The sequence below is a fragment of the Podarcis raffonei genome, chromosome 13, assembly GCF_027172205.1.
Source record: "Podarcis raffonei isolate rPodRaf1 chromosome 13, rPodRaf1.pri, whole genome shotgun sequence".
Lineage (NCBI taxonomy): Eukaryota > Metazoa > Chordata > Lepidosauria > Squamata > Lacertidae > Podarcis > Podarcis raffonei.
Genome location: NC_070614.1, coordinates 27,340,187 through 27,363,229, shown reverse-complemented (window position 1 = coordinate 27,363,229; position 23,043 = coordinate 27,340,187). Strand labels below are relative to the sequence as shown.

Sequence of the window (23,043 nt, the reverse complement as noted above, 5' to 3'; positions counted from 1 at the left end):
TTCCCGAAGCCAAAATAAAATAAAATAAAATGGCCTCTTAGGTTCAAACCAGTGTATGAAATCACCATCCAGCACTGCCTATTTGAGCTCTCTGTTGCACAGGGATTTAAAAGCTGCCCTTTTTTCCACGCAGGGAACATCACCTGTTGGATTTCTGCCTGACGTATGTCTTGTTTAAAGCCAAGAAATCTTTCCAGAAAAATATATCTTGGCTCTAGAGCTGGAAAAGCCTCACATTTACAGGGAAAGACAGAACTTAGCTTCCTAAAACTTGCCTTTTCTCCCACAATCAGGCATAAAGTTTATCACCTGCCACAAACCAGAGGCCTGTAACAGAAAGGCTGCTCAATTTATAAAGATCATTTTATTTTTAGTTTTTTGTTCTAGAGGGGGAAGCAGCTTGTCTATAAATAGCACAGTTCTGTATACTTGAATTAAAAACCTGTACCCCCAAATGAATTTGCATAATTTTAATCCAATTTGCATATACCGTATTTTTCTGTCTATAAGACACCCCCATGTGTAAGATGCCCCCTATTTTGCGGGACTCCAATTTAAGAAAATGGGGGGAGATGTATCCGTGTATAAGACACCCCAAATTTTTGACATTTTTTTGGGGGGGGAACCTAGTCTTATACATGGAAAAATCTGGCATTTGCTTGTCTAAACTATTCTGTTTCTGCTAGTCATGAAGGAGAAAAAGTTACTGTATTTTTTCCATGTATAACATGCTCCCATGTATAACATGACCCCTATTTTTGGGGACTCCAAATAGAGAAATCCCCCATATGCACTATCCATGTATAAGACGACCCCCAATTTTAAACTTTAAAAAATATGGCGGAAATATAGCCTTATACATGGCAAAATACAGTAAATGGAGCACTGAATTCCAACTCGGCTTGGCTCTGCCATGAGCTTCCGAGATTCCCAGCATACTTTAGCAGACCTGAGGGCTAGGAACTTAAATTTTAAAAACCAAAAAGAGAGAGCTGAGATTCCTAGTGTGCTGGTTTCTTTTACCCATTGCTAATTCAATATCTTTTGGGAAGGGTGCCTTCAGACTACGCACAGTCACGATAATGCGTATTGATTCACTGGTTTATATATGTGGAACTTTTAGCTTACATTTGGAAACTTAGTCTATTCTAGTTTTACCCAAGCCTTTCAAAAGGAGTTCATAACAAGGAGCTTAGGATTGCAGACATGCTCCCAGGTGTGTGTGTGTGTGTGTGTTTGTATAGATGTCCCCCTTGTCTTTTGATTCCAACCTTATTTGCACTTCTCCTCCTCCGCAGTCTGCACAGGGACCGACATGAAGCTGCAGCATCCCTCCAGCCCAGAAAACCACCACGCCACCCTCCGCCACCTCTATGAGAACTGTCAAGTTGTGCAAGGCAACCTGGAGATCACTTATCTGCCGGCAGATGTGGACACGTCCTTTCTCAAGGTGGGTGTGATGGGAGAAGTTAAATGCATGTTCTCAAGACAGCTTCTCTTTATCGGGATGAAAATGAGAAGAGGAGGAAAGGGGGAAAGTGGGCACACACTCCACAGGGTGGATAAAAATCAACGGGTTTTTTTAAAAAAACACACCTCAAAAATCGGATTTTTTTTATCGGATTTTTAAAATAAAATGCTTTTGGAGGAAAAATCTTTCTAAAGATAGTTTTCTATTTAAGTTACATTATCGTCCAAAGGCTATTCATCAGGAAATAAGGATTTGTTTTAAGTTTTTCATGTGTGCTAAAACTCTTTTTTTTAATTGTTTAATCACATCAGTTAACAAACGTGGATACATATGCTATAATGTTATTGCTTTAGTTAAACAAATTGTTTAAATTGTTACTAAGGAAATGGTAATTTTTTTTCCTTCTAGTAAAGTACAGCAGAAAAGTTGTCCAAATATAAACAGTTAACTTATTAAACCTCACAATAATTTCATAATTATCTGTCTATGTATTTCTAATAGTATAACCAAATCAGTAATTTTTGATAGAACTGTAAAAAACTACTCTGAAAATTTATTATTCCAAAAATGAAACCTTCATCTGGTTGTAAATATTAAGATTATACCAGCAAGAAGGAGTCTTTCTGTAAAAAAAAGTCTGTAAAAATCAAGTCTTACTGACTAGTGATTTAAATCATGATTTAAATCAATTTGATCCACGCTGCCTCTTCATATTCTTAAGTAGCATTTAGAGGAGGAAAGTTGATGGAGATTGTACATTCCACCGGGAGCGGAGGAGTCAGGTTGTGCCATAGAAATCTGCATGTCTCTCTCCTTATCACAGTGAAAGTGTCACATACGGGAAGGTGCTTCCAAAAGCAAGCAAGGCTGGGTTTCCACCTGTGGCTGCCACCCTTTTCCTCGAAAGAAGCCACCCTAGCTTCAGGTGCTGTGATTGCACCTGCAGATAAGCAGAGTTGGCAGGAATAGCTTTGACTGGACAGCAAAGCTGTTTGATCTGGGCCCATGGAATCTGTGTTTGGGCATCTGCTCAGCGTGATCTCATTGTGTGCAAGGCTACCTAATCTTTCAGCCTCCGTTTCCATCTGTAAAATGGCAAACCATAGTGGCTGTCTCATAGGGGTGAGCTTGAATAGCAGACCTGTTATTATAGGAGCAAGATGGCGGCGCAAGCACTTGCAGCGGCTCGGCACTCCGAAGACCGGTATCCGATTTGTGTTTTATTTTTATTTGTGAACTTACTGCTGCTATGGACTGTAAATACTCAGGCACAAGAAATTTATAGTCGTCAAGAGCTCTTAAGTATCGGCAGAGGAGAAGGTTGCAGCCAGGAGGTCTCAACCTATAACATTCCAGCTGAGCTTATCAGAGAGCCTCCATATCTTGCACATTCTTGGGATACTCCCCTTGCTCTCCTTGCCAGAAAGAAAAGAAAACGGAGAGGGCGTAAGCAGAAGAGGGGTTGCAGGGCTGGATTACGAGTGAGGCTAGGTAAAAATCCCCACAAGCCTGCATTGCCAAGTCTCCTTGTATCAAATGTGAGATCCTTGCCTAACAAGGTAGAGGAGTTGGAGCTTATTACCTCTCGGCAGAAAAGTATCCGGGACTGCTGTGTTATGGTCCTTTTAGAGACGTGGCTGGATCCCTCCTTTCCACAGGGACTTCTGCAGCTAGAAGGACGCTCAGTAATTAGAGCGGATAGAACCGCTGAATCCGGGAAGAGCAGAGGAGGAGGAATTTGCGTTTATATAAATAACAACTGGAGCTCGGACATCAAACAAATGGACACGCATTGCTCTCCTGACTTGGAGTACCTAGTGGTGAAGTGCCGCCCTTTTTATTTGCCACGTGAGTTTAATGTTGTTATAATAACAGCGGTGTATATACCTCCCGATGCAAACACTACTACAGCTATGGGCCACCTGCTAACTGCTATTAGCAAACAGCAGCGGGCCTACCCGGATGGAGCATTTGTGGTTGCTGGTGATTTTAATCGAGCCGATTTAAGGACTGTGCTTCCTAAGTTCCACCAGTATGTTGATTGTCCCACTAGGGGGGGAAATACCCTGGACCGAGTATATAGTAACATCATGCATGGATACAAGACCAAGCCCTTGCCCAATTTGGGGCAGTCAGACCACATATCTTTACTTATGATACCATCATATAGACCTCTCGTATGCAGAATCAGACCATCAACTAGAGAGATACGAGTGTGGCCAGTAGGTGCATCTGAGCAACTTCAAGATTGCTTTCGGAGCACCGAGTGGTCGCTTTTTGTGGAGAATAATGTGGACACATACGCTTCAACAGTACTGTTCTACGTTAAAAGCTGCATTGATGTTGTCACTACCATCAAACAAATACGGGTGTTCCCTAACAACAAGCCCTGGCTAAACAGGGATGTGTATCTTCTGCTAAAGGCAAGAAATGCTGCTTTTCACTCTGGTGATGTGCAACAGTATAGAGAAGCCAGAGCCAAATTGAAAAAGGGCATTAGGAACGCCAAAGCTATGTACTGCCGGAGGATTGAAAAACATTTTGAAAGCTCCGACCCTCGTCGAGTATGGCAAGGCCTGCGACAAATTACAGGGCAAAATATTAAAAACGAACTGGCCAGTAGCAGTGCGCACCTGGCTGATCAACTGAATCAATTTTTTAGTCGCTTTGAGGTGGGAACTGGAACTACCGTCACTACAGCATTGGCTACCAGCACATCATCAGAAACTACTACTGATAGACAACCATTTTTATTACAGACCTCTGACGTACAACGTGCCTTTCGGAGCATTAACATTAGGAAGGCAGCTGGACCGGATGGAATCACGGGACGGGTTATTAGGGACTGCGCTGCAGAATTAGCTGGGGTATTTACGGACATTTTTAACCTATCCCTGTTGCAGGGTTCTGTCCCTACCTGCCTGAAGACATCGATTATAGTGCCAGTCCCCAAGCAGTCAGTGGTGGTATCTCTCAATGACTATAGACCAATAGCTCTAACATCTGTCGTTATGAAATGTTTTGAGAGATTGGTGCTAGATCATATTAAGGCTGGTCTTCCATCCACTCTAGACCCGTTCCAGTTTGCATACAGAAGAAACAGATCTACTGATGATGCTATTTCCATCGCTGTCCATACTGTACTGAGTCATCTAGAACGACAGGGAACCTACGCAAGGCTGTTGTTTGTGGACTACAGTTCTGCCTTCAATACAATTCTGCCAGACAGGTTATTTCTTAAAATGACCAACTTGGGTATACATCAGAAGATCTGTCTGTGGGTAAGGAATTTCCTGACTGATAGGCCGCAGACAGTGAGAATGGGACCTCACTATTCTTCTACTCTAGTGTTAAGCACAGGAGCCCCTCAGGGATGTGTGCTAAGTCCCTTTCTCTATTCCCTGTACACATTTGATTGCACCCCACTGTATAAGTCCAACACAATCATCAAATTTGCGGATGATACAACGGTGGTGGGGCTCATTAGTGAGAACAATGAGACTGCTTATAGGAAAGAAGTACAGGGGTTAATTCAATGGTGTAAAGAAAACAATCTTATGCTTAACACCAAAAAAACCAAAGAACTCATAATTGACTTTAGGAGAAAGAAAAGTGTATTTTTACCATTGCACATAAATGGCGAGGAGGTGGAGAGGGTTGGTAGTTTTAAATACCTGGGCATTTATATCTCTGAGGACCTCTCATGGACTGCAAATATTAATATGGTTGTGAGGAAGGTGCAGGGGAGGTTGTATTTCCTGAGAATGCTCAGGGGACTGAATCTATCTCAGCACCTACTTCTGTCCTATTATCACAGTACCATTGAGAGTGTCTTAACCTATAGTGTATTATCGTGGTATGGGAGCAGCTCTGAAACGGATAAAAAAGCTTTACAGAGAATAATTAAAATTGCCCAGAATGTTATTGGGCTCCAACTACCAACCCTGGATGAGATCTTCACGTCTCGCACTTTGAAGAAGTCACACAATATCCTGAGAGATCCCACCCATCCTGCTCACAACTTCTTTGAACTGTTGCCTTCGGGCAGAAGATATAGGACAATGAAAACACGAACCACACGCCTTCTGAATAGTTTCTATCCAAGAGCTCTGATTGCACTAAATAATGATCTTAGGGCCAGTTGCAAGAAATAGCAAGCAGGAAGTAGGAAGGAATGAGATAGGTTTTAGGTTATGTTATGCCTTTAAATAGGTTATGTTATATTCTGGATTATGTTATGTTTTATAGATTATGTCTGAATAGGATGAGAATGTTGGAGATACGTGCAAATGTGTATGTGAACCCGGTCTTTGGGTGGGTGTTTGATTTTCGTTGTTGTGTATACTGTGTATATATGGACAATGACAATAAATTTATCTTATCTTATCTTATCTAATAAGGGCTTTAGAACCCCACCATTTCAGGTTTTTGCTTGTTTTCAAACGAAACTAACTTTTAAAGCCCTACATGGCTCAGGATCCCAGGTAATAATAATAAAAAAAGTGTTTCGTTGGACTTCCTTCTCCCACAGCAGTCTGCCCATCTACTGAGGTTATAATCTGAAGCCTTTTGTCTAGGTGTCCTTGCAGCTTCTAGTATGGCAGATAGCAAATGACGACAAAGCCAAGGTCACCCAGTGAGCTTCAGGGCTGACAGGTCCTCATCTGACACTCTAACCCAGTGTTTGTCAAACTTGGGTCCCCAGCTGTTGTTGGACTACAGCTCCCAACATCCCTGGCCCCAGGTCCTGCTAGCTAGGGATGATGGGAGTTGTAGTCCAGCCAGAACTGGGAACTCAGGGTTGAGTCACCACACCGACTCTCCGTAAGGACGGGCGGTTCCGCCTCTCTTCCTGGGGTTGCCCTGGGTGGCCTCCATGCCGCGCAAGGAGGATTCCTTGCTCCTCTTTTCTTGGCTTCTCACCTTTTCTGTCTGTCTGTCTGTCTGTCTGTCTGTCTGTCTGTCTCCAGGACATCAGAGAGGTGCAGGGATATGTGCTGATTGCCAAGAACCACGTGCGCCACTTGCAGCTGGAAAGCCTCCTGATAATCCGTGGGACGCAGCTGTACGAGGAAAAGTATGCCCTGGCTGTCCTCAACAACACCGACCCCAGCGGGGATGTGGGGCTGCAGGAGCTGGGCATGTTGGATCTGACAGGTATGGAAGGAGGGGCAGGAAAAGGTGACGGGGACCTGAAAGAACCTGATCTGCCTACTCAACTGAGCTACAAATTCAGTCGTGTCCCCATTTGAATCTGCTACACCTCCCCTCTTCCCTGCTCAGTAATATGAGATATGGGGCTTTTGTAAGCATTACAATGAAAAAATGCAAGTGACCGTCCTCCCGACACTCCCAGGGTGCCATAGAAATGTTCCGAGTTTTGTTTATTTCAGCATTTGCCAAAGCCCTCCTGGACTTGGAAGTAGGCCGCAATCTAAGCCATAGAAATAATAAAAACAAAGAAAACAAAGCAAATTAAAACAAGTCTTTTATACATTGCTCTTTACTGTCCCTTTCTCTCCCCCCCCCCCCGATTTCTTTTCAGAGATCTTGAAGGGTGGTGTGATTGTAGACGAAAACCCCCAGCTGTGCTTCCAGGAGACCATCCACTGGGGGGCCATTTTCCACAAACATAACCAGCAGAACTACACGGAGATCAGCCGCCGCCGCCGTCGGATCTGTAAGCGAACCTTGTTTGGCTCCTGGGCTGTGTTGGGGTTATAGAATTCTGCACCGAAATAAAATCCCCAATTTTTTGAATTTAAGTTGCCAGGAACACATTATTACCCTTCATATCTCTGCTTGTTTCTTATCCTGTTACATTCTAGGTGAATCTTTTTAAAAACCAGAGTCATGTGTACTCTCTGCTAAAGACAAATTAAATTCTGCCCACAAGACAAGCTGAGGTCTGCAAGTTGTATAGGTTATCAAATATGCTTCTCATACCCAACTTTTTTGATACTTGCAAGCCATGGAAAGGGTAGGGAATATATTTGCAGGGTTACACTTCAATCAGAAGAATCGAACCCTTGAGAGTCAAATTCTTACCTTCCAGCTTCTAAGGTTTTAGCAGGCAGTGTCCATGCTCTTTATAAAGTAATTTTTTCTTTCAATGGGGCTGGAAACATAAAACATAACAAAGGCTGAGATCCTCAGTTCTTTCTCTTCACTCGATTACTGTTTGCTCCTTTTGCTCCTGCTTCTACAGTTCGTGGGGTTGGCTGAGCTACAAAAGACCATTTAAAAAACAAAAAAACAAAAAATTGCATCCGCTACTGCATTTTGCTCTCCCACAAAACCATGCCAAACACATATTCCTCACTGCTCATTCTTCCTTCGTTGGCACATGCCAGAGGCCTTTGAAGTCTGCTTCTACTCCTTTGATTTTCATGTTACTGCCTATTCTAACCTCTAAATCGGACCACTGCAACACACCATACATGGGGCTGCCTTTGAAGACAATTTGGAGATTGCTGGTGCAGGTTCGGCAGCCAGATTGTCAACCAAGGCAGGGCAGTCTGAACATATAATGCCAGTTCTGGCATGACAACACTGGCCACCCATTAGTTCGCAAGCTCAGTTTTGTCCTATAAGGCAATTATGCAGCTCGGGGCCCCAGTGCCTCAAGGACTGTCTCACCCCACATGAACCAACCCAGACCCTGCAATCATCACTTCAGGCCCCTCTTTGTGTGCTGCTTCCATAGGAGACTCGGAGGGTGGCAACGTGAGATCGGGCCTTTTCAGTGGTGGCCCCTTGGTTGTGAAATGCTTTCACCTGGTGTTATCTTGATCTATTTTTAGGCAAAGCTTTATCTCTTTACCTGTGTTCTTGGCTTGTAATCTGAAGGGTGGCATTGTGGCCCGTTTTAGTTGGGTAGGATCAGAAAGTCCTACCTTTTATCTGTGTTTTAGATTCTTATTGGAGGTTCTTAATTGGTTTGGACCTAAGGTGCTTTGATTTACTCTGTGAGAAAATCGACTGTAACAAATACAATACAGGAATATTTGGTGAAGACCACCCTGCTTTTAAGAAAGTGTCTGTTTTACCCACTCATCAGGCCCTGACTGTCAAAGAATATGCCTCAATGGGCACTGCTGGGGAGAAGGAAAAGGGAGCTGTCAAACATGTGAGTATCAGGCTTCTTGGGATCTGGGCTACACCAAAACGTGCAGGTTTTACACAGTATCTCTTAACAGCTTTGGAATGCGTAATTTGCGTGTAGAACAGCGGATGTCTACCCCAGCCTGAGCACCGCATTCCCTTCCATGCAATCATTCGGGGGCCACATGTCAGTGGTGGGCAGGGCTGACGCTAAAAGTGGGAGGAGCAACAAGTGTGAATTGTACTGTAGGCTCAGTTCTGCACACTTGTGCACACCTCTCCACCCATCCAGATGATCAAGAGGCACATCAGAGTTCAGATATGCATTTCAGGCAGACGGGAACAGTTAAGCAAAGGGCTGTGGACTGGGGAGTGTCCCAAGGGCCAGACAGAGGGGCCTGGTGGGTCGCATATGGCCCCTGTCTATGGGATTCTCCATCCTTCATGTAGAACAGGGTGGGCCGTGCGGCCCTTGAGGCCTCTTTGGTGGCCCTTGGCAACATTTGATGCCTCCCAGCCCTCACGCCGCCATTCCAAAGCTGGGTAAGGGAGACACTGGGCTTTTGGAAGGAGACGTGAGGATTCTGACAGGGTCCTGGATTCCCTCCTGCCTTCTTCCAAAGCCTAGTTAGCACTTTTCCAGTTTGGAGAAGGAGGTGGGAAGAGTACATCTGAGAAGAGTACATCTGAGCATGTCTCTAAAGCAAAGCCTTTAGAGGTCTTCTGTTATTCACTCAGGGAGTTAGACTTCTGCTTAGCTCTCCCCTGTCCCACAAAACTCCCTGGCATCCCCTCTTCTCCTGTTCTCTCAAAGGCCTTTCTTTCTCTCTGTTGCAACGACCTGGGTTGTCCCCTAGTGTAGCTGTGGCGTGCCTTATTTTCCTCTCACCCTGCTGTCACCTGGCATTTATGTGGCAGCCCAAGCAGCAGCTGCTGCTGCTGGCACCTCCCTTTTTGCAAGCTGTCAGTTCAGAGGGTACGAGATCCCTCTTGTGTTTGATGAAGGAGCTTCTGTGCCTATGACTTTTCTGTTTTTCTCTTTGCCCCCCCCCGCCAGTGACAAGCACAGTCTGTGCCAGCAGCTGTGCAAGGTGTAAGGGGAGACACCCAACGGATTGTTGCCACGAGCAGTGTGCAGCCGGCTGCACGGGACCCAAACACTCCGACTGCCTGGTGAGTGTGTGCGCGCCCTGGGGTTCTCGTTTCTCATTTATCAAACGTGCTGTCAAGTTTTCTGATTGCAAGAAAAAACACAAACATTTACCTCTCTCACACACCCAACCTGTATTGGAGCCAGAGCCAGAAACAGGGGTGGAGCCCTGGCGGAACCCAAAAGGCAAGGAGCAGATTCCTGTTGAATCTGGTGATTGTGAGCAGAGCTTGTTGGGATCTGGAGTTGACTGGCTTTAGAAGACATCTGAAGGCAGCCCTGTTTAGGGACGTTTTTAATGTTTAATTTTGTATTATGTTTTTGTTCATGCTGGAAGCCGCTCAGAGTCACTGGGGCAACCCAGTCAGATGGGTGGGGTACATTATTATTATTATTATTATTATTATTATTATTATTATTATTATCATCATCATCATCATCATCATCATCATCATCATCATCATCAGCCTCTTACCTGACAAAGGTGGGTGTTAGCCAGCTGATGAAGGAAGTGAATGGTTAAATGATTGTTTGTTTTTGAATGGGCAGTTCATCTGCAGGGGAGGAGTCTAAATCAACTACTTGTTGCATGTTTATGTACGTGTGTGTGTAAGTAAGAGAGAGAGAGATTGATTCTGGAGTTTGAATCAACAAAGAGAGGCAGAGACAGGTTTCTACCAGCTGAGGAAATAATTTCTGGATGGTATTGGGGATACAGCCTTCAGGTGAGGGCTGCTCACTGGGCATCACTGCCCACAGCAAGAGTGCCCGTTTTACAGTCGTACCTTGGTCCTCAAATTTAATCCATTCCGGGAGTCCATTCAACTCCTGAAACGGTTCGAAAACCAAGGCACGGCTTCTGATTGGCTGCAGGAGATTCCTGCACCCAATCAGAAGCCGTGGAAGACGCGTCAGATGTTCAGCTTCCAAAAAACATTTGCAAACTGGAACACTCACTTCTGGGCTTGCGACGTTCAGGAGCCAATTTGTTCAACAACTAAGGCGTTCGACTACCAAGGTACGACTGTACTTCCATTTATACTGTGTATATTGCGCATTGTAAATAAAATAAATATTACAAAGACACCATAAAGCTGCAGTGCTCCCCTCACCCCTAAAAAGAAATGAAACCCCATAGTGCTGCCCCAGAATTTGTCCTCATTTGAAAGTGGGTGCAAAGCTAGTTCTACAGGCTTGGACCATGAAAAGAACGGCTTCGGAAGTTCATTGCCACAAAAATTTTTGTTAGCCTTTGTGGGGCCACGGAAACTTGGTTGCTTTTGATCCAAGCGACTCACTTTCTAAGGTGGCCCCTGAGTGTTCAGTGGGGTCCTTCCTATGTGAAAGTTCTCAAAGTGTACAAAGGTAAAGGGACCCCTGACCATTAGGTCCAGTTGTGACCAACTCTGGGGTTGCGCGCTCATCTTGCTTTATAGGCCGAGGGAGCTGGCATTTGTCCGCAGACAGCTTCCCAGTCATGTGGCCAGCATGACTAAGCCGCTTCTGGCGAACCAGAGCAGCGCACGGAAACGCCGTTTACCTTCCTGCCAGAGCGGTACCTATTTATCTACTTGCACTTTGACGTGCTTTCAAACTACTAGGTTGGCAGGAGCAGAGACAGAGCAACGGGAGCTCACCCCGTCACAGGGATTTGAACCGCCGACCTTCTGATCTGCAAGTCCTAGGCTCTGTGGTTTAACCCACAGCGCCACCCGCTCAAAGTGTACATGCCTTTAAAAATAGAAAAATAGGACTTGCCACCTTTCCGTTTCTCCAGGCCTGCCTGCACTTCAACCACAGCGGGATTTGCGAATTGCATTGCCCACTTCTCTTCAACTACAATCCAGACACCTACGAGCATCTGCCCAATCCAAATGGACGGTACACTTTTGGAGCAACCTGTGTTGCTGAATGCCCTTGTAAGGATCTTATTATTATCCCTTTTGTTTTGCGCATGTATATGTTATTGGGGTTGCGGTATGTGTGCAGGATTTGTGGAACTGAAAATGCCCTGGGATAGTTACTATCTTCTGTTTAGTCCTTAGCTATGGAGACGAGCCTGTGTTTTGCCTCGAATCCCTTCTCCCTGGGAGCCAAAGGCACATGACTGAGTACTCCAGCACACAGAATATTCCTTTCATGTATGCCAGTTGCTAGTTTTTTAATTTTTCCACATACACAACATGAAAAAGGCAACATACAAACACCTCCTAAAAACGGTTGAAAACAGCACAGAAAATAGCAGTAGACACACAGACACATATATAAAATGGTGGTGCTTTCAGTCATTTGAACAGCTGTCTGCATTCAGCAATGGTATAATCCTGATACTAGTTTACCACCTCAGTGAGAACTTGGCCTTTGTTTTCCCCCTTTCTCTATAAAGAAAAATGCCCCCCAAATGTGTGTTTTTAAAAAAAATCTATTTCTATGCCTCTTTTTATTCAAATAAATCCCAAAGTGGCTTACAAACAAAAGATAAAAATAACATAATGGAACATCGCAAATGCAGCATAAATTGTATAGAATATTTAAAACAATCGCAGATTGCAAATAAAACAGTTACCGTCTATGTAACACTATTAACAAAACAACTAAAAAAATAAGCTGAACATCACAGTTACACACAAAAAATCATATTATAGGATTCACAAAGTATGATAGCATTCATATCTATAAAACAATATCAAAACGTTAACAAAATAGCAACAAAACAAAAAAAGCCCTGATGAATTTGTACACATGCTGTCCCCTCCGCCATGACTCATAAACTTTCATTCTATTCAATGCATCAAAAGACACTTGCACAAAAATGCTCTTGGCAGCAACTTCCTTCTGAAGGATCCTTGCAATGGAGGTGTTATTTTCTCCCAATTACATGAAGCAAAATGGCTTCCCAAAATTCTTTTTAAGAACTTGGGTAGAGAGAAATGGACCAGAACGAGAATGTGATATGACAGGGGTCAGCAAAATTTTTCAGCAGGGGGCCTGTCCACTGTCCCTCAGACCTTGTTGGGGGCCGGACTATATTTTGAAAAAAAGAAGAAGGAATTCCTATGTCCCACAAATAACCCAGAGATGCATTTCAAATAAAGTAAAGAAGCTGGTAAAATGCGATCTTGACTATGCTACCTCTCAGTGGATTTGTAACTGGCTGACTGACCGAACCCAAAGGGTGCTCATCAATGGTTCCTCTTCATCCTGGAGAAGAGTGACTAGTGGGGTGCCACAGGGTTCTGTCTTGGGCCCGGTCTTATTCAACATCTTTATCAACGACTTGGATGATGGACTCAAGGGCATCCTGATCAAATTTGCAGATGACACCAAACTGGGAGGGGTGGCTAACACCCCAGAGGACAGGATCACACTTCAAAACGACCTTGACAGATTAGAGAACTGGGCCAAAACAAACAAGATGAATTTTAACAGGGAGAAATGTAAAGTATTGCACTTGGGCAAAAAAAATGAGAGGCACAAATACAAGATGGGTGACACCTGGCTTGAGAGCACTACATGTGAAAAGGATCTAGGAGTCTTGGTTGACCACAAACTTGACATGAGCCAACAGTGTGACGCGGCAGCTAAAAAAGCCAATGCAATTCTGGGCTGCATCAATAGGAGTATAGCATCTAGATCAAGGGAAGTAATAGTGCCACTGTATTCTGCTCTGGTCAGACCTCACCTGGAGTACTGTGTCCAGTTCTGGGCACCACAGTTCAAGAAGGACACTGACAAACTGGAACGTGTCCAGAGGAGGGCAACCAAAATGGTCAAAGGCCTGGAAACGATGCCTTATGAGGAACGGCTAAGGGAGCTGGGCATGTTTAGCCTGGAGAAGAGGAGGCTAAGGGGTGATATGATAGCCATGTTCAAATATATAAAAGGATGTCACATAGAGGAGGGAGAAAGGTTGTTTTCTGCTGCTCCAGAGAAGCGGACACGGAGCAATGGATCCAAACTACAAGAAAGAAGATTCCACCTAAACATTAGGAAGAACTTCCTGACAGTAAGAGCTGTTCAACAGTGGAATTTGCTGCCAAGGAGTGTGGTGGAGTCTCCTTCTTTGGAGGTCTTTAAGCAGAGGCTTGACAACCATATGTCAGGAGTGCTCTGATGGTGTTTCCTGCTTGGCAGGGGGTTGGACTCGATGGCCCTTGTGGTCTCTTCCAACTCTATGATTCTATGATTCTATGAAAAGCACACGTTCTGCTCATGTAAAAACACCAGGCAGGCCCCACCAGGCAGGCCCCACATATAACCCAGAGATGCATTTTAAATAAAAAGACACATTCTACTCATGTAAAAACACGCTGATTTCTGGACTGTCCATGGGCCGGATTGAGAAGGTGATTGGGCCGGATCCGGCCCCCAGGCCTTAGTTTGCTTACCCATGTGATAAGATGTAACCTGATGGCCATGGAATACTGGTGAGGATTTAATGGTCAGGCTGTTGCGGTACATGAGAAACATATTGGCAGCGGGAGCTCTTTTGCTGTTGTTGTGAGCTGCTTTGAGCATGCTTTCCCATGGGAAAACAGCGTATAAGTGAACGGAGGATGGTGTACGTATTGCTGTAATCTGCCTTGTTGCAGCACCATCCTTATGCAGTGTTTTTTTTTATAATTAAAAAAAGAAAGAAAGGCTGATTCCAGGCTGTCGTTCACTTCCTGTTGTTTTGAATTACAGATAACTACTTGGCTGCAGAGGTTGGGTCCTGTACTTTGGTGTGCCCTCAGACCAGTCAGGAGGTGAGCGTGGGCACCATGCAAAAGTGTGAGAAGTGCAACAAGCCGTGTCCCAAAGGTAAGAGCTGGGAGTTGGCCAGAGGAGGGAGAAACACCATTTCCAAGAAGACACTGACTTTTCCCATGATGCATCAGTCTTGTGTACGCCCACCATACATGTCCTTCTGAGAACCTGGGGTACCAGCAACACTTGTAGGGTATGCCCTCCTTCATCGCATGGAGATATTTGGCACGAGGGGGAGGGATATATATGGGGACGCAGGTATGGGATGCTATACTACTTTGTTTCCTGTCTCTCATTCCTGTTGCCCGTAGAAATGACCTATGTTGTAGAGACGGCTTATGGCAGCTTTCCCCACTTGTCCTCTGGTGTCCTCCAGATATCTTGGACTGCCACTCTCATCATCCCTAGCCAGTCCAAAACCAGAAAGGCGAAAGGCTTTTTTATGCAAACAGTTGCAAACGTTGAAACCGATTTGTGCTCTCCTCAAAGTTTTGGTTTTAACTTATGCTACCTCCTGAGTATTCTGATCCTATCCATGACCGTCTTGGCTTTGCTCTCCAGGAATCGCATTTGTAGATATTCAGCAGGCAACTCACCCTGATTTTTGGGCTCATGGCTCTTCCTTGGCCACTAGGGATTGCAACTGGTGCATTCAACACCCAAGAAGGACTTGGGTTAGCCCAGGCATAGGCAAACTCTGGCCCTCCAGATGTTTGGGGCTACAGTTTCCATCATCCCTGACCACTGGTCCTGTTAGCTAGGGATGATGGGAATTGTAGTCCCAAACATCTGGAGGGCCAGAGTTTGCTTATGCCTGAGTTAGCCTTTCTCTCAGCCCTTTAGCCCAAAGATTCTGTGTTGTTCCCATTGTCTGCTCTGCATCATGGTTGTGATGATGTTTGTAGACTCATATGCACATTCTTCCCCCCCCCACTCCCCGCCCCCCGCCTCTCAGTCTGCTATGGTTTGGGAATGGATTTCCTGAAAGGGGTTCGTGCCGTCAATGCCTCCAACATCCACCACTTTGCCGGCTGCACCAAGATCTTCGGCAGCTTAGCCTTTCTGCCGGAGACTTTTGCAGGGTGAGTAACGGCGAGCTTTAGATGTAAAGGGTGTAGCATCAGTTTGCTCAATACATCCTTGTAATTGTGCCATGTGTGGTTTTAGCTTTGGAAGGGCTATGGGAGTGTTTATAAAAAAAGGAAAGAAGTGGAAGAAGTTGGAACGATTTAGGCTCTTTGCGGTATATGACAAAAATGGTGGCCGTGGAAATCAGACCACGAGGTGTGAAAGCCTTCTGGTATTGGGAACAAGTAGTCTTGGAAGCACCAGGGCTGGAGATGGAAAGAAGATAAAGTTCCTACCGGAGAAAAATGGCAAACTGTTGGACTATGCTGAAATGGCAAAACTAACTGGAAAGCTCGAGAACCAAGAAGACCAAAACTTTAACAGAGAATGGAAAAAAATTATAATTTATCTTGGAGACTACTGTAAACAGATGAAAGCATTAGCATGATTGCAATAACACTTGTAAGGTAGCAAGTACTAGGGAGACAATGGAGTTGTATTAAATACAGAATATTGGAAAAGATGCTGTAGAAAAGGTTTGATAGTAGGACGCATGGAGGAGACGGTGAGAAGTCCAGAGATTTGGAGGAATCTGTAAATGTGGATCTGTATGGTTGTATTGTTATAATTTTATATTTCTAAAATCAAATAAATGTATTTTTTTTTAAAAAAGGAAGCACCAGGGCTGGCTTTTGTCCACAGCAGAGTTTCCTTGTGAGAAATGCTGAGGTGATTCCACTCAGAATAGCATGTGGTGCGTAAAATATTTTGGCCACATTTTCATCAACTGTGTAGAACCAAAATTAAAGTAGCCATCACTCAAGTTACAAAGAGTGCAGTAATAATAGCAAGAGGAAGCGAAGTGTGTCTGTTTATTTCATTTCTCACCAATGCAGTTTCCTTCCTTTCTGTCCAGGGATCCTGCCTCTGATACTCCGCCCCTTGATCCCAAGCAGCTTAAAGTCTTTGAGAACCTGAAGGATCTAACAGGTACGTAAGAATTTTATTTCTAGGTAGCCTTGGCCCCCTCCACCCTGCCTCCAAGTCCCAGGCAAAGGGGTTGTTTGTTGTTACGGAATAGCATAATTAAGGGAGCCAGTGTGGTTCAGTGGTTAGAGTGTCGGACTAGGACCTGGGAGACCAGGGTTCAAATCCCTACTCAGCCACGAAGCTCACTGGGTGACACTGGGCCCAGTCACAGTCTCTCAGCCTGACCTACCTCACAAGGTTGTTGCAAGGATAAAATGGGGAGGAAGAAAACCATGTATGCCACCTTGAGCTCCTTGGAGGAAAAGTTGGATATATAAGTGATAAATAAATCAGGTGCCCTTATCCTCCGCTGAATGGTCCAAACTTTGTGTTTTGCATAGGCTTCCTCTATATTGAATCCTGGCCGGAGTCTCTTGTGGACTTAAACCCTTTCCAGAACCTTCAAGTGATCCGGGGACGAGCCCTTTACAAGTAAGCGCACGCACACACAACACACATGCACACACCCTGGATTGGGGCAGAAATAGCTTAGATTGCAACAGCTAAAAGACTGAACTATAAATCAAGGATTCCAGAATCTGAGCTTGCCTCTGCTACTAACTCACTAGATGGCTGTAAGCGAGCTGTCTCTATTTACTTGCATAAATGCTGTCAAACCCCAATGGATTTTGTGGCTCGCAAGATCTAACAGGATATATCCCGTCCCTCTTTTTACCAGTTATCAAGTCCAGTGAATGTTGGTAGTTGTGTGTGTCTGTCGTCTTGACATTGTCAAAGGCTTCCTGCTGGTTGTCAGCTTGCCACCATATTCCAAATATTCACTGTTAACATGCACAAGGCAGTGTGGAACTTCAGTTACTTGGTCAAGCAAGCTCAGGGTTGCTCAGAGGAAACCCAGGTTTCCCATTGTCTCTCCTAAGGGGATCTCTGAACTGGCATTTCCTGCTGAAGGGAAACCCCTCCAGAGATGGAGGCTAATCCTGCAGAAGCACTCAGTGAGTGGAGGGCTTGCCTCTCACCTTCTGACGAAAGGTTGGAGGATATCCAAATAAACCACAAAAACTTTGGGCCTACACAATGTAACTTCTTCTCCCTCACCTTTCTCCTCACACACCAGCCATGTGGTAGGTAGAGTGGAGAGAACCCTCTGCTTTGTAATCCCTCACTAAAGCACTTCATCCTGCCCTGGTTGGTGCCCTGCGCTAGCCATCTTTCCTCCCATATATGAAAAGAAAGAAGTTGGAAGTAATATCCTCAGGTACAGCAAAAAGATGCCTGAATATCTTACTTATTTTAAAACCTACACCCTTCATACTAACTGAAGTTCCTGAAATTATATTACTTGAAATGCAACAAAACAAGACAGGATGTTAAATGAGTCCCTCTCTGGGCTAGTCAATATCAACTTCAGCACGGCAGGGATAGACAAATAAATTCGCTATTTTAGGGCTTCTTCTCTTCTTCCTGATTGGGGAGCCTGTTTTTTCTTTTCTTTTGGCAGCGGAGTCTATTCTCTGACATTGCAAAATCTCAACATCTCCTCCTTCGGCCTGCGTTCGCTGCAAGAGATCAGCAGCGGAATGGTCCTGATTCACCACAACCCCAACCTTTGCTTCATCCAGAACGTTCCTTGGGAAGCCATCTTCAAGAACCCTCGGCAGACCTTGTTCCAGAATGACAACAACCCCGAGTGTAGTAAGTGTGTGGCACCTACTCCTATAGTTACAGGGAACCAGGCAGTGGGCCCGCCCTGTGGAACGCCCTCCCTTCAGATATCAAGGAAATAAACAGCTATCTGACTTTTAGAAGACATCTGAAGGCAGCCCTGTTTAAGGAAGTTTTTAATGTTTGATGTTTTATTGTACTTTTAATATTTTGTTGGAAGCTGCCCAGAGTGGCTGGGGGTGGGTTATAAATAAATTATTATTATTATTGTTATTATTATTAGGCCCCCTCTCCACAATCTTCCAATCTGGGAGCCACTTTTTAACAATCTGGTGTTGAGGGGGGAGGGAAGTGAGCCCCTTTGCCAGGCTTATGAAAAATCCTGTGCAGATAGGAGAATTTAGGGACTCCATATGTAAGCTCTTTGTGAGCAAATGCATAAGAATTCAGGGTTACTCAGCGCAATGTTAGCTTGGGCAGCTCACAGTGAGGCTAGCAAGAGTCGAACAAAATGACTTGTCATTGATGTCTTTCTCCATGCCTTTGATGGTAGCAAAAGAACAGGTAACAAATGCATACATTTCTATGTCTTCTTCTTCACAGTACATGAAGACCAGAGTTGCTCCCCCCTCTGCTCCAAGGGGCACTGCTGGGGACCTGGGGGGACTCAGTGCATGTCCTGCATTGGGTTTCTTCGTGGGAACGAATGTGTTAAAAACTGCAGCCTTCTGGATGGGTATGTGATCATGAGGAAAGCAGACCAGGAGCCCTGTCTATCTAGAATTCAGATTAGGAGCAACCTAATGGCTCTGGGAGTGCTATGTAGAAAATACATTGTTTAGCCACATTAAGGTCTAGAGACATTTGCTATGTTTATATATAAAAAAGCTACATTTTCTTAGTGTTGGGTTCTGTGTTGTTGACTAAATTCTGTGCTTTCAGGGTACATGGAAGAGGTGTGAAAATAGCATACATATCACCTCCTTGTTTTTCTTCTTTTTTGAAATATCCATCTGTCACCACCAAATTTTATAGAACAATTAAAATGCAGCCCTAGTAGAAGTTACTGTGATGAGAATCGCACCAGCAGATGATGGATTGTCAATCCACGACATTCCAGGAAGTTAAGGAAAGCCGGGAGGAGAAAAACTGGAAGCTGCCTAAATTTTGGATTGATCTGACTTTGCAATTCCTTCTCCTACAGAGAGTTCCGGGAATACGTCAATGGGACACGGTGCCTTCCATGCCATTCTGAGTGCTTGCCCCAAAATGGGACAGAGTCCTGCAATGGATCGGTAAGGGCAGGGACTGAAGGCTGCTGAGGCCCTCCCTTTATTCTGACTTCCTCGCCTTTCCACATCAAGTTGTCTATCCATAAAGTATCTTTGAGCATCTGTTCCAAGACACACACACACACACACACACACACACACACACACACTGCTCATGTTTCTTGTCACCCTTTGTGTGCAGAAAGAACGACCAGAACTAGCATCTGCTGTCCTGGCAGGTCTGCCCTAGCCCTCCATTTAATTTTTCCTCCTCTGGCACTGAACAGGGCTGGGAGCCACCATTTACATTTCCCACAATGCCCCAGAGCAGTGCTGTGGTATTGTCAGAAATTAAAATGGTGACCTGTGGACCCAGTCTCCCCATGCTGATCTGAGTAGTTCTGGCTGCTTACTCCCACTATCTAACAAACCTGCCAGGGCCTCTGACATTGGAGGGCCCCCGCTAGACAGCTCTTTGCTAAGGGTCCCCTCAGAGCTGGAGCTGTCCCCGAATATAACCTTTAACACACCCAAGAAGTCAATTCAGACCACCCTTTGGTGCTACATAAACAAACCCTGTGTCCCCCCTTTCTTTTCTGCTCTGGTTTCTTCTCTCACCTCCAATTTACATCCACATATGATTTGCACAAACTGTAGGATGAATTGGTTTGTATTCCCGGTTTGCTGCTCAAGCAGAGGTGAGAGGAATCTGGAAGGTGGAAGCGTGCAAATGGCAGTATGTGTTCAAATAGTGCCAAGCCAATTGATTCAGTACTCCCCATGACTGCATGTTGTAAAAGAAGGTGTTTTGCTGTCGATTTTTAGAAACTTGTATCTTTTCATGGAGGAAGCTTGGACAAATTAACCAGTCACTGTAATGATAAATAACTGGTTTCTGAATTGGCCTCTGCCCTCTTCCCTCCCCGTTCATTTTTCCTTGTGTGTCGTGCCTTTTAGATTATGAACTTGCGGGTGGGTACTGTCTAATTACTGATCTAATAAGCCACTCTGGAAGGTTCTGGGTTTCCCCCTGCTAAAGAACACAACAAAAAATGCTTTAAAATAAGCTTCTGAGGAATTTCCATGTATGCTGGAATAAAATGTGGAAAAACCAGTGCTCAATATAGCAAGGTGTCTTTTCCAAAGTTGTTGGACTACAAAGCCCATAATTCCCAGTCATGGGCCACGGTGGCAGAGGCTGCTGGGGGTTGGAGTCTGGAGGGCCATGGGCTTTCCATGTCTTTGCTACAGGCTCCTTCCTTTAAAACGAGCTATGAATCCATGCAGTTGAATCTGTGGAGCAGGTCAGTGGGGAGGTTTCACCTGTTCTGTCTTCTCATGTCACCTGTATCCAAATATTAAGGGAGAATTCCTCAGGCTTGTTTTCAAACAGGCTTGTTTTTAAACCAGGTGGCTATGAAATACCGGAGATAAATTATTAACAGGAAAGGTGTGCTTGTTTGCATTCCTTCCAGCTAAATTATGTCACAGCTTTACAGAAAAAAATAAATGGTCCTATTACCACAGGTTTTTCTGGGTTTTTCTGCCTTCTTGATGTTTTGATGGATGTTTCTATTTTGTAACATAAAATGAGAAAAGTCGAGGGTAATAAAACTTAAATAAACTCAATCATCAGTCTTTATACACACAAAACCTAATAGCTGTGTGACCCATAAATGCGTTAACAAAATGTTATTACGTAAAAATTTGAGTTGAACCTTGTAATAGAAATGATAGGAAGAAACAAAAGAGCCAGAAAACTGAATAGCAAATAACTAAAACAAATAAATTTATAAACACAGCGTATAGCAATTTGAACCACTGATACATCGCAGTGGCTGGGAAGCCACGATGTATCGGCAGCTCAAAAAGTCTGAAACTGGTGTTGCGATGCAAACGCCAAAGCGGTTTCAGACAATAAATAGAAGTATCGCCCATCCCTCCTCTTAAGGACTGCCCACATAGTCATTATGCAAGAGAGCAAATATCAGCTGGCATGCTGGCAAAGACTTCGTGGATCATAGATAAAAGCTGGGCGAGCTTTATTCAGAAAGTCACAACTAGTCATTTCTTTTAGATTTTTCAGAGCGAGATCCAGCCAAAGTGAAGAGCTTTGAAGCTTCCTTGAAAGCTTTGAGACTCATGCCTTAAGCATGTGCTTAAATTTGCCCATTGAAATCAATGCGCCTGCGATGTTACAAAATCCAAGTTACCCAACTTTTCCCTTCGTTAGGTAATAAAATGCGCAAGAACAGCACAGTTCACCTGAGGCGACTTTGCAACAGCCCCAGACCCAGCGACTCCAAATCCATAGATTCCTATCAAAGTTTCTGGCTTTAATGTCAGTCTTGGGTCACGTCGGCAACGAGTCACCTTGCGCTGTAAGGGGGATATTGAATGCAGATCCATACAGGACAGCTGATAGGAAAGAGTTCCCCTCCCCCTGTGCTTCTTATAGAAAGTCTTTTTTTCTTTTTCCGTCCTTCTTCCTTCCTCAGGACGCAGACCAGTGTGTGGCTTGTGCCCATTACAAAGATGGCCCCTACTGCGTGGAACAGTGTCCCAGTGGCGTGAAGGTGGACGGTTCTTTCGTACCCATCTGGAAGTATCCCGATGGGGAAGGCATGTGTCAGATCTGCCCGACCAACTGCACCCACTCGTGAGTTTCCAACATGGTTAATTATATTATTATTATTTATTATTATTATTATTATTATTATTATTATTATTATTATTATTAATTTTATTTATTTATTTATTTATTTATTTATACATACATACATACATACATACATACATACATACATACATACATACTATGCCCTTCTGGCTGGGTTTCCCCAGCCACTCTGGGTGGCTTCCAACAAAATATTAAAATACAATAATTTGTCAAATATTAAAAGCTTCTCTGAACAGGGCTGCCTTCAGATACCTTCTAAAAGTCGGATAGTTGTTTATTTCCTTGACATCTGATGGGAGGGTGTTCCACAGGGCGGGGGCCACTACCAAGAAGGCCCTCTGCCTGGTTCCCTGTAGCTTCACTTCTCGCAGTGAGGGAACCGCCAGAAGGCCCTTGGAGCTGGACCTCAGTGTCTGGGCAGAATGATGTTGATAGAGACGCTCCTTCAGGTATACTGGGCTGAGGCTGTTTAGGGCTTTAAAGATCAGCACCAACACTTTGAATTGTGCTTGGAAATGTCCTGGGAGCCAATGTAGGTCTTTCAGTACCGGTGTTATGTGGTCTCGGCGGCCGCCCCCAGTCACCAGTCTAGCTGCCGCATTCTGGATTGTGTGGAGAACGTCCTGCTGGAAAAGAGGCACCAGCACCTTTGCCTAGGGGGTGATGGGAAGTGGGGAGGAAGAAATGCTAAGGCTGTTAGCAGTTTGCTCTCTGCAGAGCACACCTGTATAATTTAGCACGTAATCGTTTTGACTTCTGTCAGCCTTTTACTTGACTGCCCTGGAGCGACACCAAAAATCTGCCGCCTAAGGTGTCCTCATCGCCACCTGCCTCTAAACGGGCTTTGATGAAACAAGGTCAGCAAAGGAAAATTAAAAGGTTTTTTTTTATAAAA

General features: G+C 44.5%; 1 protein-coding gene across 2 annotated transcripts in view; it reads left to right on the top strand.

The window, feature by feature from the left end:
- The window catches only part of ERBB2 (erb-b2 receptor tyrosine kinase 2), a 128,659-nt gene that overhangs the window by 90,765 nt on the left and 14,851 nt on the right, over window positions 1–23,043 (top strand). For both annotated transcript variants that reach the window (XM_053363080.1, XM_053363079.1), the window contains exons 2-15: window positions 1,299–1,450; window positions 6,442–6,628; window positions 7,017–7,151; window positions 8,532–8,600; window positions 9,633–9,748; window positions 11,503–11,644; window positions 14,412–14,528; window positions 15,430–15,556; window positions 16,459–16,532; window positions 16,913–17,003; window positions 18,034–18,227; window positions 18,801–18,933; window positions 19,402–19,492; window positions 21,967–22,127. In XM_053363080.1, coding sequence (XP_053219055.1) covers window positions 1,316–1,450; window positions 6,442–6,628; window positions 7,017–7,151; window positions 8,532–8,600; window positions 9,633–9,748; window positions 11,503–11,644; window positions 14,412–14,528; window positions 15,430–15,556; window positions 16,459–16,532; window positions 16,913–17,003; window positions 18,034–18,227; window positions 18,801–18,933; window positions 19,402–19,492; window positions 21,967–22,127 — 1,772 coding nt within the window. In that variant the 5' untranslated portion in view covers window positions 1,299–1,315. The remainder of the gene's footprint in view (window positions 1–1,298; window positions 1,451–6,441; window positions 6,629–7,016; window positions 7,152–8,531; window positions 8,601–9,632; window positions 9,749–11,502; window positions 11,645–14,411; window positions 14,529–15,429; window positions 15,557–16,458; window positions 16,533–16,912; window positions 17,004–18,033; window positions 18,228–18,800; window positions 18,934–19,401; window positions 19,493–21,966; window positions 22,128–23,043) is intronic.